This window comes from Anas platyrhynchos, chromosome 11 (assembly GCF_047663525.1).
Source record: "Anas platyrhynchos isolate ZD024472 breed Pekin duck chromosome 11, IASCAAS_PekinDuck_T2T, whole genome shotgun sequence".
Taxonomy (NCBI): Eukaryota; Metazoa; Chordata; class Aves; order Anseriformes; family Anatidae; genus Anas; species Anas platyrhynchos.
Window position 1 is genome coordinate 23362406 of NC_092597.1, and position 17169 is coordinate 23379574.

The 17169-nt window shown below is 46.1% G+C and overlaps 1 protein-coding gene across 5 annotated transcripts in view; it reads left to right on the top strand.

The window, feature by feature from the left end:
• Window positions 1-17169, top strand: part of SMAD3 (SMAD family member 3) — a 70525-nt gene that overhangs the window by 34824 nt on the left and 18532 nt on the right. Inside the window, exons 1-4 of one of the 5 annotated variants that reach the window (XM_072043342.1) lie at window positions 1299-1359; window positions 14330-14523; window positions 15406-15540; window positions 16247-16321. In XM_072043342.1, the coding sequence (XP_071899443.1) occupies window positions 14439-14523; window positions 15406-15540; window positions 16247-16321 (295 nt within the window). In that variant the 5' untranslated portion in view covers window positions 1299-1359; window positions 14330-14438. Of the gene's footprint in view, window positions 1-1298; window positions 1360-1488; window positions 1901-4232; window positions 4370-8220; window positions 8478-14329; window positions 14524-15405; window positions 15541-16246; window positions 16322-17169 lie in introns of those variants that run through there. The other 4 variants (XM_072043343.1, XM_038185232.2, XM_005030067.6 and 1 more) reach the window with 4 other exon arrangements.

Genomic DNA, 17169 nt, shown 5'->3' on the forward strand with positions numbered 1-17169 from the left:
ACAGGCTGTGGGGCAGCGGCTCGCAGGGGCTGCCCCAAAAAGCTTGTCTTGCAAGCGAACCTATAAGTAACAGGGGGAAACCTTCAGCAGAGCAAAGGTTGGTGCAGGTTTTGGGGCTGAAATGCAAGAAAGTCGTGCTCAGAGGAGGAGGAGGAGGAGGACAGATGCTTCTGGTGTGGAGAGCTGGGCCAGATCTGTGGAACTTTCCACCAGCAGAGAGAGAGCTGATTCCCCCAGCTCAGCAATTCGAAGCCTGAATGTGAAACTCATCTTTTCCTTGAGTAGTTTTTTTTTTTTTTCTTCTTTCACGAGCACACAATGGATAAAAATAAAATCTTACGAACTAATCCAGCTTAAGCTTTTTCTTGCCGGCTGAGAAGAAAGAGAGACAGAAAGAACAATAAACACTTTGCTTCTCTTTTGCAATATCTGGTCAGTGGTCAGATACACGAGGTAAAGAGGTCGTGTAAACACCGGTAATTGGGAGCGGGATGCGCTGCGTGGCCCGGGTGGGAGATGGAGATTTTGGCGGCGACGGAACCAGGACAAAGCCGTGTGGGCATGATGGCTTGGACTGAAGGAAGACAAATCCTCTCCTTCGGTCTCATCTATAAATCAATTCCCATTTGTTCCTTATTAATAATTTAGCTGCCAAGAATGTGCTTGTTGCTTTAGAAGGGGGAAAAAACACAGACTGTCCCTGCACTGAATAGCTGGCAGCCTAACCGATGCAAGACAGCACCCAGGGGAATATCTGGAGAAAACTGTAACCATGGGGCTGTATTAATTACTTTAATATTTTTGCACCATCCCCTCCCTGTAAACCTTTTTCCCTGCTTGCATCATGGTGGTGGCGTGTGGCATGCTCCGTTTCTCTGGCCTTTCCAGCAAAATGAGTCAGGAAGGGATCATCCTTCCATCCCATCAGGGCTGGCAGCCACTTCCGTGCCCCAGAGAAATGCTGGGAGCTGCAAAAGGAAGGAGAAAGGGGTGGATGAGGTGGGCAGGGAAGGAGCAGCAAAGGGGAAACTCGTGGCGGGTGTCCAGAGGGTGCCAGGAGTTTGGGGTGGGGAGGGAGCTGCCGCTGCGATGAGCTCTCAGATGTGGGCTATAAAGAGTGCTGGAGTGCCTTGAGGACACAGCTCTGGGCTGCTTGAACTTAATACTCTGCAGAAGATACCAGACAGATTAGGAGAGGAGTGAGATTGATGGGCCAGAACGATAATTTTAGCAGCTGTGTTTTTTGAGGGGCTGAAGGAACGAGATATTAAAGTGGTGTGCCAGCGAGGAGGAGGAGACTGGATGGGATGACATAAGGACAGGCAGCTTGTTTTGGTTGCTGAGAGGAAGAAAGAAGGGGTAGGGTGCTTTTTTTTGTGTGTGTGTGTGCAGGAAAACGTAGCAGGGCACAAGCAGTGAGCTCAACAGGCAGCAGCTGGGGAGGCGACTGGGGGTAGGGTGGAGCAGTGGGAAGGTTCCCAGGGTTAGGGTTAACATCTCAGTACAACCTGTAACCAGGGCAAACGTCCTGATCTCTTCTGTGCCAGGCTTACAGGAATTTGTTCTGCTTTGTTTTTGTGACACTTGGACCGTAAAAGGCCACCTGTGTGGTTTTCCTGATGCATGAGGAATTGTTTATTTCACCACCACGTTTTACAAATCTGTCCCCAAGACAGACTCCTGGTGTGGCAGAGCCCTCAAGAGATGAACGTGCACAGAGGATTTGCTTCTTCTCATCAGGCTACCAACCTTAGGCGTTCCTCAATAGGAATTTTTGCATGTTTTTTTTAATCTTACGATCCCAAAGCCTGTTGCAGAGTTGAAGAAGGATCCAGGCCACGTCAGAAACAGGAGGATGGCGAGAAGTGGCAGGGCTGTGCGCCTCGGCGACACGCAGCAGGTCAGTGCCAGGACACAGCTTCCGAGCGCTGTGTTGGGATCTGTTGGGATCCCACAGCACGCTGTGCACTGCTCCTTCCCCCAGGAGCAGCTAGGAGAGGTTTCAGGCAATTTGTCCGTGTGAACGACGTTGTCTGCAGAGGTGGAGGCTTGGGAATGGATAAGGCAAGTGGAGAGGAGCTGGGCTCGCCGGTGTTTAATGTCTCATTGAGAGGGGGAGGTGGATCCTGTTCCCTACAAAGCAGACAGTTGGTGCAGACTCTCAGTAAATAGACTCCGTGCTGTGAGGAGGAGGTGTGCTTGGTCACTGCCCGTGTGTATTTTAGAGCAATCAAATTTGTTTCACGGAGTTGTTTTTTGAGGACGGGAGTGGGTGTGTGGACCAAAGGCTTAGTCACAAGGGGAGGGGAAAGAAAACTGTCCTGGCTTGTGAAATCAAATATTTGTGACTTCTCCCACATTGTTTCCCTATCTTCCTATAGCTCCTGGCCGTAGCCTCTTGCTGTAGGAGCGAGCTGTGCCGTTGGGTCTGTGTGTGTCTCGTATCCCCCTCTGTACCGCTCAGGTATTGGGAGCAGTACAAAGCTTTGCAGCCTTGCTCACGTGCTGTCCCTCACAGCCTCTCAAGCCTCGGACAGCCCAGTAAGTATTTAGGGAAGGTGTAGGTAGTGAGACATCTCCAACAAGACCTGGAGGGTGCTTAAAAAGGTGTGGATGATTCACTGGAAGCCCTCTGTTCTCTGAGTCACTGCTGACCCGGGGACCTAGCACAAGGGCATTGTGCTGCTGGAAAGGAGACATAAAAAGAAGGCCGTAATTGCTTGTTACCTCTACGTGTCTCATCGTGTTGTTTTAGAGAAGCTGGGTGGCGTTCCTGGGTCTCCTGTCTGCATTTCATCTTGGGTAGTTATTATGGTTTGCTTCTCAAGTTGCCCTCAAGCTTTGATTTGGAGCGAGCGGTGGTCTTCGCCCTGACCACGAAAGTGCTGCGCGGCGTGAGCTGCTGGGCAGCCTTTTAGAGCTGCTCTCTTGGCTCTACCACAGCGATGGATGGATCTATTCATGCACTTGAAGTAGTTTTGAAAACACTTTAGGATTTGAAGAACCAGAAATTGGTTTGTCTTCTGTGGATTCCCCTTTCAGGTCACAGGGGAGACATCTCTCTGGTGGCCTGGAGAGCCTCCGGTCTTTGTCCAGCACTGTCGCTCAGGCCAGTGCCCACAGAGGTTGCCAGACGGCAAGGTGAGGTGCAGGAAGAGAGCTCTGTGTGGTTATGGGATGGAGGGAAGGTGAGGAGAGTTTCCTCGCCCCTTTCCCAAATGCCAAAACCACACACGGCAGCACAGCCAGACTCCCGTGTGGCTGCCATTAAAGGCACCAACCGAGAGGGGCCAAATGGAAAATGAGGTAGAAAATCCTGTCTCATTTCTGGACTGCCACTGATTGCTTTCCAAAATTCGGCTGATAATGGCCGGCAGTGTCACCGTCACCCTGGACCAGCTGGCAGAGAGACTCCAGGCGCTCGTCCCCCTGCACGGCCGTGCCCGTCCAGCGTTGGACGGCGCAGAGCTGGCATGGAAATCAAAAGCATCTCTAAAATGTCCTCGGGCTTTTTCAAGTACAAACTAATATTTACCTGTGAGTCTACTTCCCTCCTCGTTCCTCTCTCCTTGGCAGGCTCTAGATCTGTTTCTGTTTTAAGCTTCATGCTTCAGCCTTGATCCAGCGGGGTTCCCAGGATGTGAGCGTTGTTTTCTTTTTAGTTTGGAGAGAGAGGATGGGGAGCTGACAACAGGAAAGCTGCTTGAAAACCTGTCTGTTGCTTACATGGGAGCTTGCATGCAGCTGATATTTTCAGCTGTTCGTCGTGGACGCCTCATGGAAAACTTCTGAACAACATCCCATTTAGGAACCGTTCCGTCTCCCGTGGTGGTTGAGTGGTGACTTGTTTTTGTGTTGGTTTTTACTGGGCGTTCTCTAATCACTTCTTGCCTCGAGTTTTTATTACTAGTGACATTTACATAAAAATAAGGTATTTGTTTATGTTGATTCGGCTGTTCTGGCCACTTGCTTTTTCCTGCTCCTTTTTATGTCATACCAGCTGCCTTTCCATGCAAGCAACAGTAACGATAAAAACCTTTACAGGAAAGGTACTGTGCACGCACATGCTTCAGATCCTGTTTGGATGATAAGAATGACTTAGCGTGATACTGATACGTGCTTTATGGAGCTGTTATTCATGCCGGGTGCTGCGCTCCCACACATCCTGCATTAGTCAGAGTTAAGCACAGAAATTATACAGCCTCGCTCCCAGCCCTGTCACCGGTACAGAGCTGGTGCTGCTTAGGGCAGGGGAGGATGAAGGATAAAGGGAAAGCTCCGTGCTCAGTGCTGCTTTCCTACAGGCAGACAGCGAGTGCTGGAGCTGTTGGTGTCCCACCAGGAAAATCGTGTGTCCTGATGGAGTTTGGTGAGCGAGGGAATTCCTTGTGCCTTGCAGCATGGGGGAAGCGCTGAGGTTTGGTTTTGTTTTTGTGTTTTTTTTCTTCTTATTTGCATTTTTTAAACCATAATCTGTAATTGAGGAACGCAGCATTGGGCTTCCGTGAATAAGATGGTTATCGTGGCCGGAGGGGAGGGCTGAGGGAGCGACTCCTCTGCTGTGCCCTTCAGCTGCGAGTGGCAGCCGGAAAAAAACCCTTTCAGCTGATCTGTAGATTTACTAGAAGAAAGGAAGCTTTCAGGTAGGCCACGAACATAGCTGCCTTTTTTTTTTTTTTTTTTTTGATGTTAAGTGCTTTTGGTGGGAAAAAACAAATATTTCAGCCGAAGCCTTTTCCATCTCTGTGGTACAAAATTCGGTACCATCTCTTTGGTACAAATAAGGCTCTTCTCTTCTTGTACAGAAGCAGTCCCACAAAATAAAACAAAGGAACCAACCAAGAGCCCATAACACCACCTCCTCTCCTGCCTGCCCTCCTCAGATGTGCAGTAAAAGCTGATTATGAGAGAGAGAAGTTTACAAAGTTGCCCCCCCCAAATACACACGAACCCTTGCAGAGCCCTGACTTTGCTTTCCCTCGTAATTACAGACATGAGAGACTGTAAAATATTAACTTCTGCAGGTTTTTAATGAGGCGTTCCATCTTAAATCCGCCGCGCTCCCCTAAGACATCACACTCTCTCTCGCAGGTTTACTTTTGTAAGCTGGATTTCTCCTGCCTTGCTGGTGACTCATAATGAAGGAAGTCGGGGTTGTAAAATTAACACAGCCCTCTTCCACTACCCTTTTCACCTCTCTCGCAGGGCGCCCGCACCTTCTGTTAACTCCTCGTGGAAACTCGCAGCCCGCTTTTGGTAGCGGAGGTCGCTCTTTGTCATCGGGTCCGTGCGAGCGGAGAGGAAAGGCTGTGAGAATGGCTCCGTGTGACGAAACGAGCAGCACATGGGAAGTGATTCATCTGCCACTGATTCATTAACAGCTCGCGGGACGCCCGAGTGGGTCAGAGGCTGGGAAAGCTTGGAAAAGAGAGGTGGTTAATCGCTGGGGACAGCGGCAGAGACTGAAGGCGAAATAACCCAGACTAAAGGGTTTTTCTTTTTTTTTTTTTCTTTTTTCTTTTTTTTTTTTTCCTGGTTTGTTTTGTTTGAAACAATCTGCGTTTCATTTCAGGCAAGCGGGCCCTCGTGGCAGAGCTGCCTGAGCACACACGGCCCTGATGTTGGATGGATCCCAAAGCACGGCCCCGAGGAGGGCTCAGGGTCCAGGGGCAAGGGCGAGCATCTATGGGACCCCATCCCCGTGTCTGTGGGGTGTCACTTAGCCCTGGCTGTGCAAAAAGTGGCTCCAAAGCAGTGTAACACAGAGGCAGAATTAATGACTTTAAAGACTTGATAGGCCCACGTAACTCCAGAATCCTATAGATCTGTGGGATGAGCACCTGAGCTGCTTCTGAAAATGGGAGGTGGGCACTCGGGAGAACTGCACCCTGCATCTTGTTATCCACGCGGGGGAGGTACAAACACAGACCTTGAAATAGCAGCTTTTCAAATTACAGGAAAAGCAGCAGCGTTTTCACTATATAATAAAGAAAATAACAGCAATGAGCCTCAAGTAGCCTCAAACCATTCCAAGCAAGATAATTGGAGGCTGGCGTGCAGTATTTTTAGTTATATCTGCTATAAAGTAAACACGGTCTTTGCCCAGGACCACCAAAAATGTTTCCATAAGAAATGCTGGCTTTGTCCCAGCCTGATAGAATGCACAAACATTTATCTGAGCAGTCAGTTCCGACTCCTGGTATTTATATGAAGCCTCTCTTGGAGGCACTGGCAATTGTGTATGTTGTGAGGGAGTGTCCAAGGCCTTAAAAGTGTCATTTTTCAGCACTCGTGATGGTAATCAGGCTTGCTTTTGTTAGCAGCCGGTATATTTGGGGCAGCAGTTCTCGGTGTGAGACTTCTGTCTAAACACTGTGCAGCGCCTTCATTTCTTTTCTCTTTGGGCAATTAAGAAGCACGTTCATTCCATGGGTCCTTTGCTCTGGTTTTACTTAGGCTGTATCCACAGCTGATGCTAATTTGCAAAGTGCTCTTGGCTGCAGTGAAGCTACGAAGATTTTTTCCTTAGAGGATCAAGAAGATGGATGCTGAAGCTAGATATTAAATGTAAAGCAGTGGAATTACCGTGGAAGCTAGCACAGTAACTGAGTTTTGCAGCAGCTTTTTTATTTGGTTGTGTTTTTTTTTTTGGTGTGGGGGGAGTGTTACTAGACTACTATCAGCTCCATGTGCTCTGGTTAGTCAGTCTTTCTTGAAACACATTTGTTTGGAATACCTTCTGCATTATGGAAGGTAACCTGAATGTCTTTGGCATTTCCATCCATCCCTTTTCTCCTCACCAAACTCCTCCCAGCACAGAAACACACAGAGCCGTCAGTATGCCTGGAATCTCCTCGGAGAAAGGAAGCTGCTGGTTCTGTTGGACGAGAGCGTGTTGCTGCTTTTTGGATTTCACGTTTGGAGTTAGACGCAGGGTTCTGGGAAGCAGTGACGAGCTTGTATGATAAATGGGTTTCCAAAAAGGCACGCTCCTCGGGAGAGGCTGAGCTCCTTACTGTGTCTGTCTCCTCCAGCCCCGGTCCCCTCAAGGCTTGAGCTCAAATAAATTTAGATGAGTGTGACAGATTTGGGCAAAGAAAGTTTGCTGAAATAAACAAAAGGACCAGGGCTGCTTAGAAGAAAAAAAAAAAAAAAAAGGATTTAAATTCAGAGGGGTTATGGAAATCATGCAAAATTTAACTTTGCTCCACAAAAGATAACTGTGGTAAGGGGCTTGGATGCGATACCTTCAGAAATACTTCGGTTCTCAGATGCTGCTTGCATCCCTTATTTCTGTTCAAGATGAACTAGTAGTAGTGCACTACTCCCTTTCTCCCAAAATAAAACTTTTGGCTGCAAGATTCCTGCTGCAGGTCCTGGGAGCAGCGTCCTGCCACTTGAATTCCCGTTCATCGCCTTTCTTTAGGCATCAGGAGTAGGAGCGTGTGTCTTGTGAGAAATGCCATCCACCTGGCAGGTCCAAGTGTGATCGGACAGGTGTAAATGGTAGAAATATCTGGACGTATATTGGGAACTTCAGAACTGGGTTCATGATTAAACAAGCCTTAATGAAGCAGTAGGATTGATTGTGGCCAGCTTATAGGGCAGAGGGCGGTGAAGGGCATGTGCAGTTGGGTCTCCAAATTATCCATCTTCTGTGGTACTGGTGATCAGGAAAAGGAGGAGGTGAAAGATGTAGGGCTATATAACTACAAAATGGTTAAAGATAGAAGAAAGGGGGCTGGCTTTGATAGCCAGTAGCAAATATCCTGTAGCCATGGCATAAGCAGAAGTGGTGTAAACAACAGAGAGATTACAAAAAGGTACAGAGGAAAAATAGATATTATGATGTTACATGAGAAAACAAGACCTATCCATAGCTTTAAAGAAAACTAAATGAAACTAAGCTGTTATTTGCATGCCAGCATGGAGTAGAAGTGGACACGTCTCGGAGAAGAGAGCTGCAGAGTACAGGACAAGCAGGAGGCGGCTTTAAGGAGCAGCAATGGGCAGTTTATGGTAAACCAATAAAACGTACTTATGTCTGAATCTGAAATTAGACTCTGAAAAATATGGTCTCAAGGCACCTGCTAAAGAGCTTAGCATTACTGGAATCTTAATAAATGACTCATGCTGTCATAATCTGATCCTGACATCAACTCTCCGTGCTGTATTTCTTCAGCTTTCAAGTGGGGGCTGGGGAAGTCTGCGAAGCCTTGGTAAAGACGGAGATGTAAATAGGCAGCAAGGCGCACACGGGACGTGTTGGTAATTTCTGTGTTGTCAGCTACTTTGCGAGCCCCGAACAAATGAGCCTAGAGTAGAAGAATTATGCGGCCCCAGAAGGAATGGGATTTGCTCTCTACCTTTCAAATCTTCACCTGGTGCTGTAGGCTGGAGCAGGCTGTGCTCGGGACTCGATGGCCAGCAGACGCATGGAGCTGTGCCACCCACTGGCTGTGATCCTGAGCTTACCTGTAAGTACCCACACACCGTCCACAAGGGTAGAGGAGATGTGGTTTGCTTCCAGATCCAAAGGAGGGCTTGAGTGGGAAGCATCAGCAGCCCAGATGAGACGCCAGCACAAAACAGCGGTGGTCTTTGGTAGCCCTGAGGGGGTACCAAGTCCATATTCCTGGTGGGGCTCTGATGCAAACTGCTGTTTTCTTCGGGAGAATCATTTAACTTCTTTGCTTTGGGGTAGTAAAAACTTATCCTTTCCACAGAGACGTGTTGCAGATTAATTAGAAGCTTGTTAATTCTTTTAATCTGCTATCAATTTACGTGCTAAGTAGAAGTATTACCAGTTTCCTCTATGGCAGTGTGATAACGCGCCTTGCAAGCCTCAGCTGGGCACAGTTACTTCTAATTCTTGAGCTTGAATGACAGTATTGTTAAAACTGCACCAGAAACTGGAAAATTTAGTGATGCTGAGCAAATTGAGGGGAAAGAGATGGCAAGGGTTCAGCTTTTGAATTACAAATGTGCTGCATGGGTCATTTTTTTTTTTTTTTTTTTATTCAGTGTTTTTCATTTGGCCAGTATTCAGGGAAAGTTGCGATTTTATCCAACTTTTCAGTGAAGCCCTGTGGATATTTCAGTGCTCTGCACACAACAGCCAGGTTCTGCTACAAGAGTAAGTGCTTGCTTGCCTGGTGGAGACCAGATGCGGGGCCAGTAAGGAACTACTTATCATGTTTTGTGCTCAAGAGAAAATCACAGCCTGTGGCCATAATTCCTGGTGCATTTTAGAGCATACTGGTGACTTATTTGTCATGGTTTTAAAAAACAGCTTCTGCTCGTGGTTTTTAATAAGAACCCCATGGAAATGTGTAACTGAGACTTTGTCTTCCTGGTTGTTTTTCTCTTTTCCTTAACCCCTTTTTGCACATACTGCTGTTACTGGATACTTGAGCACTGAGACATTTTGCTCTCTTGGAAGATTAATGACGGTGATGGAAAACTGATGGGTTTTGCAAGCAGGAGTGAATATATGTGCATGGAAAGGGAGGGGAAGCAGTGGGATGGACCTCTGATCTACCAGAGTACTTCTGGAGATTTCAGCCTTGACAGAAATAACCTCCAGTATCTTATTGCTTACATCACTTTGCATGATTTGTGCTACTGCATTCCAGTGCTTTTAGCTTTACTTTTAAAGGAGAAGGAGTACCAGGAAGAGTTTTATTACCTCTCTGGAGGGAAGATATCTGCAAAATGCCCAATGAGGAAAATAAGCGTTGTGTTTTTATTTCTTTTCTGGTTCAGGATCTTACAAATTAAATCAGGGTTTAAAAAAAGACGAAAGAAAAGAAAAAAGAAACACTGTAATCAGGCCTAGAAATCAAATTCCTGTTATGCAATGTAATGTTCTCCTATTTATTCCTCGCTCTTTTTCAAACAGTTACAGAGGATTGTTTAAAAAAAATAATACTTCAGTGTTTTTGTCATTCTTTTTTCTTCCCTTCTCTGTTTTTGCTATTAAGAGTCACTGTTGCCCTTTGTTCTTTCAGCAGCAGTAGTCTGGACAGTTTGGGGTAGCAGCTCCACGTGTTAAACTTCCCTAGCAAATGTACCAGCATGTACGGATGGATCAATCCTGAAGGTGTTCAGCCTGAGGGGCTTCTTGTTTGCTTCTCGTGGCTACTGCAATGTTGCCCTGACCATGCCTCATGCTGTTGTGCAAGCAGCTAAATTACCTGACTGCATTCCTGGAGCCTTGGTCTCTTTTCCTTACTCATTATTTTTCATCTCTGGCTATCGCTGGCCTAGCTGGGGAGTAACCTCTCCCCTGGGTGCTTCTTGGTCCTGTGTGAACACACCGTGTTGAGTGAGCAGCCAGGTCTTCAAGGTCCCCTCCAACCCAAGCCATTCTGTGATTCTCTGACATTGTAGCCCTCAAGCCTTAGGCTAACGTGCTCCTGCACTCACAGGCGGTGATAACTACAGGCTTGTAGATCACAATATTTTCTCACTCTTACCCTGCAAGCTCAGGATACGTGCTAGTTAACAAGGTGGCAGTGAGCGTCTGCATCACCCACTGGGGTCTGAACATCGGCGCTGTGAAAAGAAGAGTTCTTCCCAGCCTTTGCTGTTTAATCCCACAGTGCAGCATGGAGACACGAATTTGTTCAGCTACATTTGACTGGGAAGAGAGAGAGATACTGCCCCACCAGAATGAGTGGTGCTGCTTTGGAGAACCCTCCTGCACTGAATTTTTGGGCAGAGAAGCTTGTTATGTTTAGAAGAAATCCTGTTAGGTGGTATGGAATAATAAATATATCAAGTCAATTGTACGTGGAGATCTGTTCAACACAGGCTGGTTAAAAGAAAGGTAGGAGGAAGGAACAGTTCTGTAACCTGATAGAAGGTTTGGCAATTAGATTCGGTAAATGTTAACGAAGCCTGGATGTGCTGAGCTGTCAGCTGGTTTGGGGAATACTCTGATTCAGGATCAGACTGTGCTTCAGAACATGACTGCGACAGGCTCAAGGCTGTTTTGTAAGGAGTTTTTTATTATCTGATTGTTCTGCACATGGATGTGAGAGACACACACGTGTGTGGGTTGTCCCTGAGGGTTGCAGGCTTGAGAAGCAGTCAGATACATCCTGAGCTTTGGTACACGTTAACAACAGCATACATGAGCTCATCTGACACGGGTTTTAGGCATTCATCAAGTTCCTCCAGGAACTGCTGCAGCCAGGGAAGGCCTGGGGCAGGAGGAAGGCCTCTCGGCAGTGCCAGGCCCATTCCTAGCTCTGCCATCCCTGAGACTGCAGCTTAAATCATTTCTCAGTGCGATGACTCTGGTGCTTGGGCCAGTTCTTGTGCTCCCATCAAGTGTTTGCACTCAGGAATGAACATTCATCCAGCTAATACAGACGTGGCAATTGATTGTGGTAATTAGAGTGCTGTCTAATTACCTCGGCCACAAAGCTGCCTGCAGTAGAGCAGTGTTTGCCTATCTAATCTTGTGTCCCATCTCAGCCACAAAATCATTTGGAAAAAATACTCCTCGAGGGCTGAGGCAGGACAACAGGAGATAAAGCTGCCCTGTCGCTCAGCCACGTCCTTCCCAAGAAGATGTTATTTTGTCCCGAGTCTCTTAACAGAGAGGCTGAGGAGAGGTTTCACAATCCTAAGAATGTAATTAGCCTCCAGGGCTTTGGGGGAATGTCATTTCTTTTACCTTATCTTCCTATTGGGGGGAGAGGGGAGAAGGGGGAGGTTGTTGTGTTGGAAAATAAAACATATGGCTCTGTCATTTTAAAAGTCCTTTTAGATAAGATCATGAAGAAGTCCATCTCTTCTGCTGTGAGGGGTGGCAGATAGCAAGCCCAACACGTTCTGTGCAGCCTGCAGTCTGCTGACGGCAGCGAGTAGCTGTGATACCAACAACTGAGAGCTATTTTAGGCTGGTTTTGGTTAGATAGCCACTGTGGAGCTATTCAGCATCTGGGGTCTGCACAGACAACAGTGGCCTGGTGTCTCTAGCTGCTGTCTCCTGCAAGATCTTTGTTATCAGAACTGCTCTGTTAACCTGGCTGGGCAGCAGGGGCCACTGCCTCCTGGGGCAAAATGCCACAAATTCAGTCCCTGTAGCAGCCACGATGTCCAGGTTTGCCATATTTCTGTGTGTCTCCTACCTGGCATTGTTGTTTTAGGTATAACCTGCATCCCAGCAGCACAGTGAGCGCAGGAGTTCAGAGGACCCATGAGGAAGCATCAAGGCGTGATGCCATCTTCATGGGGTTTTGGTAACTGCTTGGAAAGTGCGTGGAGATGTCCGTGTGTTCTTGCATGGCTTCCAGAGAGTGAGTCAGGCATGTAGATGTACTGGCTCGTCTCCTGTAAGACCTGATAGCTTTTGCCGAGAACCCTGGAGCAATGGGAAGAAGTGTGCTTTGCCTCCCAGCTGGCTGGGAAGTTTGCTGTAGGTGGAAGGAGATTCTTCTCTCCTGGGAAATGCAGGCAGAGGGCTGGCCTTTCCAGTAATCTCGGTAAGTCACACACTCTCTGTTAGGCCCTCCCTGTGCTTCTGGGACATCCATCTGTAACGTGCTGCCGATAGTGACTGGCAACAGTAAGAAACCTTGCCATGGTCCTGCCTCCTGTGGAACACTTCGAATAATCAAGTCTTCTCTTTTCTCTTTTACCCTCACTAGAAGGTAAGGCGTCCTTCCAAGTGGGCAGAGATGGTTGAGGGAGGAGCAGAAAAAAAGTCTTGGTGTGTTCCTTGCTTCAGCTTTCTGGCCTAATCTCTTCTCCTTTAGAGATTTTCACTCTTTCAATGTGTGTGTGTATATTTTATAACATATATATTAATTTTTTTTCACTCTAACAGATATAGGGGTTGTGTAGGTCAAGTGTTGCCCTCCCTGAAACCAGTACCAGGATCCCCACTTCCACTCAAGATCAGTTCTAGACATTGCTGCCGTCCTTTTGAGTTTCACCTCAAAAGCTTGTTTTCTGCTTTGTAGTTCTCAGGAGGAGCTTGGAAAATACACCAGATCAATGTGTTAAAAAATTGACGTGTTATAAATAGTAGCTGTGGATGTTGTGCATGTTTCTAAGACTTGGAGGTCTTAGATGTTTTGAAACCTGTTTCCCCAGGTCCCTCGGTGGTGGTGTAGACCCCTTGTATCCGATACGTGTCCAGCTGTGTGATGTGCTTCCATGCTCCCCTACACCAGGTGGAGCTTGACTCGGGTGTGCTTTGCCTTCCCCGTTGTTGTAGCAGTGTGTACAAGAGGTGTGCGTGTCGCCAGGCTCTGCCAGAGAAGCTTTTGGGAAACATCTCCTAGGGCAGCCAAGACTAGCACAACCACTGTTTGAATAATTGTTTGTGTGTTTTGGTTTGCGTTTGTTTTGCTTTTCTAGATTGGCAGCCAACACAAAGAACCAAGGGAAATAATTCCGAGAAAAATTAAAATTTTCTTTTTTTTCTTTCCTTGACCAAAAAAAAAAATCCGTTTCACCAAAACCCCAAAGTGTTTCGTTTCAATCATTAAGAAAAGCAAGGGAAGTGAAGGGTTAGACTTCAAAGCAAGTGCCTGGGGGCAATTCAGTGGCTTAGGGAGTGGAGCCCTCATTGAGGATGGAGGAGACCCTGCTCCAGCTCTTGCCTCTCCTGGGGAGGATTTGAAGCCGCTTGTCTTGCTTCCCAGGAAGGCCTGTTAGGAACAGTCTATTCTGGGATGAGGACAGGATTAGGTGAAAAATGAGTTGGAGGAGACACGGGCTAAATGTAAAAACAAAAGCAAGCAATGCTGAAAAAAAACCTTTATTTTGCTTTCAAGCTGCACTTTGGAAAATGAAAGTGGAAACCTCGTTTGTTTGTAATGTTTGTGAACACCATTTAAATAAAAGGTACTTATGTGATTTGTGGATAATTGTGTCGCAATTGAAATTCCTGTCTCTGTATTCTAGAAGTCCGGTTTCATGAGCGCCTATTTTAAGACTAAAATGTGGAGAGCCGTGCAAACGGCCACTTTGCTAGGACACGCACAAAGGCTTCAGGAGTACCACTGAAGTCGTGTGTTCTGACTGGGTGTAGCTTTTTTCAGAAAGTTAATAAATCTGGAGCGAGGCTGTTACACAAAATAGATGGTTTTGCCATTTTCAGAGACACACTCCCTGACATGAAGGCCGGGAGCAGACGGCCTCCTTGCAGCCTCGGCCGGTTTTGAGGCCTAGCGCCTGTGGGGACGGTGTCAGGGCACGGAGTTGGCTGGGCAGCCTTCACATTTGGCTTTTTCTGGGCTATCTGTGGTCACTGTGAAGTGTATTAACGCCAGCCTACATTGTAATCACTTCTTTGTTCTGCCTGCAGGTCGTTAGATGGCCGGCTGCAAGTATCTCACCGGAAAGGCCTTCCGCATGTGATCTACTGCCGGCTGTGGCGGTGGCCAGACCTTCATAGCCACCATGAGCTGCGGGCCATGGAGATGTGCGAGTACGCCTTTAACATGAAGAAGGATGAAGTCTGCGTGAATCCTTACCATTACCAAAGAGTGGAAACCCCAGGTACTGCTGCCCCTGCCTGTGGAAACCTCAGCTTCTCGGTAGCAGCATAAGGGATTTATAAGTGCATTTCTAAATTGAATAAAGCAGCAGGCGTAGGTTTTTAAAACCTAAGTGTATCTATTATTGATGATAATCTCTTACTGTATGCAGCAGAATAATTTATGAATCTGCACTCGGGGGGAAAATATCATTTAAAATCGATAAAAGCCAAGTCGAGCAGGTTGTGTAGCTGCCAGCTTTCTAATGTATCATTGTGTGCCCAAAACCAGCTCACACATAGGAGGTACAGGTACGAACTACAGCAGTGTTGTGCATCCCTAACCGTTGGTATTGTTGGTTTTAAATTAAGGATAAAACCTTACTGTTAAGTTGAAGTAGATCTAAGAATAGCTCCCAACACATCTGAACTTCCTGTTCTGAACTCTCCTCCTGCCTCTGAAAGAGACTTTCATCTGGAACTGCAGATAGTTTTGCTGCATGTCAGTACAAATCTGCAGAACCAGTCTGGATGTTTATGCTAATCCTACCTCGCTGTTTTCATTTTACATGAAATTTCTTCATTTTGAATCAGGTGATATAACTTCCTTCAAATGGTTTTTCAAGAAGATCTGTTTCTTTGCCTTGCAAGGGGCAGACAGAGTAGGTGTGTTCAGCTAAGCACGTATCCCATCCCCAGCTGAGATACGTTAAGAATAGCATCTTTAACTGCTGCTGTTATGTCAGAAGCAAGTATCAAATTGTGTCCCTTAATTAGCGACTTCAGTGTTGCATGTGTTTAAGGGTGTTACTCCAAACTGGTTTCTCTTCATTTTCTAGGGTTTCAGTCATTTTATTTTAAAGCTGCTAATGTTCTCTCTATTTTTTTCTTTTCCATTTGTGCAGTGTTACCTCCAGTGCTGGTGCCTCGGCACACGGAGATCCCAGCTGAGTTCCCGCCGTTAGACGATTACAGTCACTCTATTCCAGAGAACACTAACTTCCCAGCAGGTATCGAGCCACAGAGCAACTACATTCCAGGTACCGTATATCTTCCATCTAGGGAGCGGAGGGAAAAGGGTCATGTTGCACAGTGAATCATGTCTGTGTATGCTAAGCTGGATGAGTAGAAAGTCTTTGTTTCTATCATTGCTATGAAGCTAAGAAGTGGGAACCTATATGAAAGCAGATGAAAGCTGTAAATATAGACGCACGGGAGTGCTGTTTATAGTTCTGTTTTCTTTAAACTCACCTCTTCCCTTTGGTAGTATGCAGTCAGTTTATTGTGGAATCTAAAGCTGAATGTTCCCTTAACAAGTTCAGATTTGAATGAAATTCAGCCATTCTAATTTGAGTAAAACTCAGTAAATTTCTGATGGAATTGAGCTCTTCTATTTATGCATCTTTTTTTTACAAGCAATTTACACCTTATTTGCATGGGCAAACTATGCAGCTGCACACCAGGAAAGGAAAAATATCTGGACAGAAAACTGTCGACACGGCTTAAAGTTTTATGGGACTGAAAATCCTGATTTTGTTTTTTCCCTTCTTTGTTACTCGCAAGCGTACTATGCCTATTACCCTGATTGTGGCAGCTCCTACTCTCAGAAGCTCGAGGAAGAAAATTAATTTAAAAAAAAAAAAAAAAACTTACTTTGTTGTGAATGACAAAGTAAACATATTTGGTGTCTAAAATCCAGACTTTTCATCCAGTTGTAATGACAGTATGATCATTTTATGATTCTAGAGACACCCCCTCCAGGCTATTTGAGTGAGGATGGAGAAACTAGTGACCACCAGATGAACCCCAGCATGGATGCAGGTAAGTCATCTTTTGCCATTTGTACCTTTCTAGGTCATACCAGAGACTTATAAAGCTTTTCTCTGAAGCACTGAAAATCAGATGGTAGTAAGTTATTTTATCCCTGTAGGAGTGGAAATGTAGTCTGCCATCTCATGTAAAGCACAGGACAGTATGTTTTGGAGCTGCTGGTGAGTCTGAAACAGTGGAGACACACCTAACAATGATATTTTGCATTGTACTGCATTCATGCATCTTTATGCACATGAAAATTAGGCAAGTAGCTGGCACCTTCTGAAGAGGCATTTTTCTGATTACTTGGCTGTTCACTCTACATGCTGAAATGTCTGGTTAAGTATATGTGAAATGACCACTAGCAGATTTGTTTTTAAATGGGCTTATCATTTAGTGAGTATATCCCAAAGAATGTTGAAAGTCTGGGTTCTCTCATATTGCCAAGAAAACAAGAGGCATTAAACAAGATTTAGACTGAGCAGCCGTAGACTTCATGATAACCTATATCAGCACATTAAAATTAAATATGTGGGTCTTGTCTTTCTGTGGGTAACTGTTTAAGGCATCCTGTTGATCTGAGTTGTGCCAGTGCTTGTGAGTAAGAACTACTGAATTAGACGCTTAATTCCTAAAACTCTTGCTTGAAAAACAAAAACATGTCTTTGGTTAGAAGGGCTGGTGCTTTACAAGAGGGATATGCAAATATGTGGCACTTGCATAAAGATAGACATGCAGAACCTAATTAATGCAAATACTGCATGCAAATATCCTGGTTTCTCTGTATGTTTTCAGCCGTAGAGCATACGTGGGATTCTAAAAGAGGGATGACTTGCAGTCTCTCACCAGTTATACAG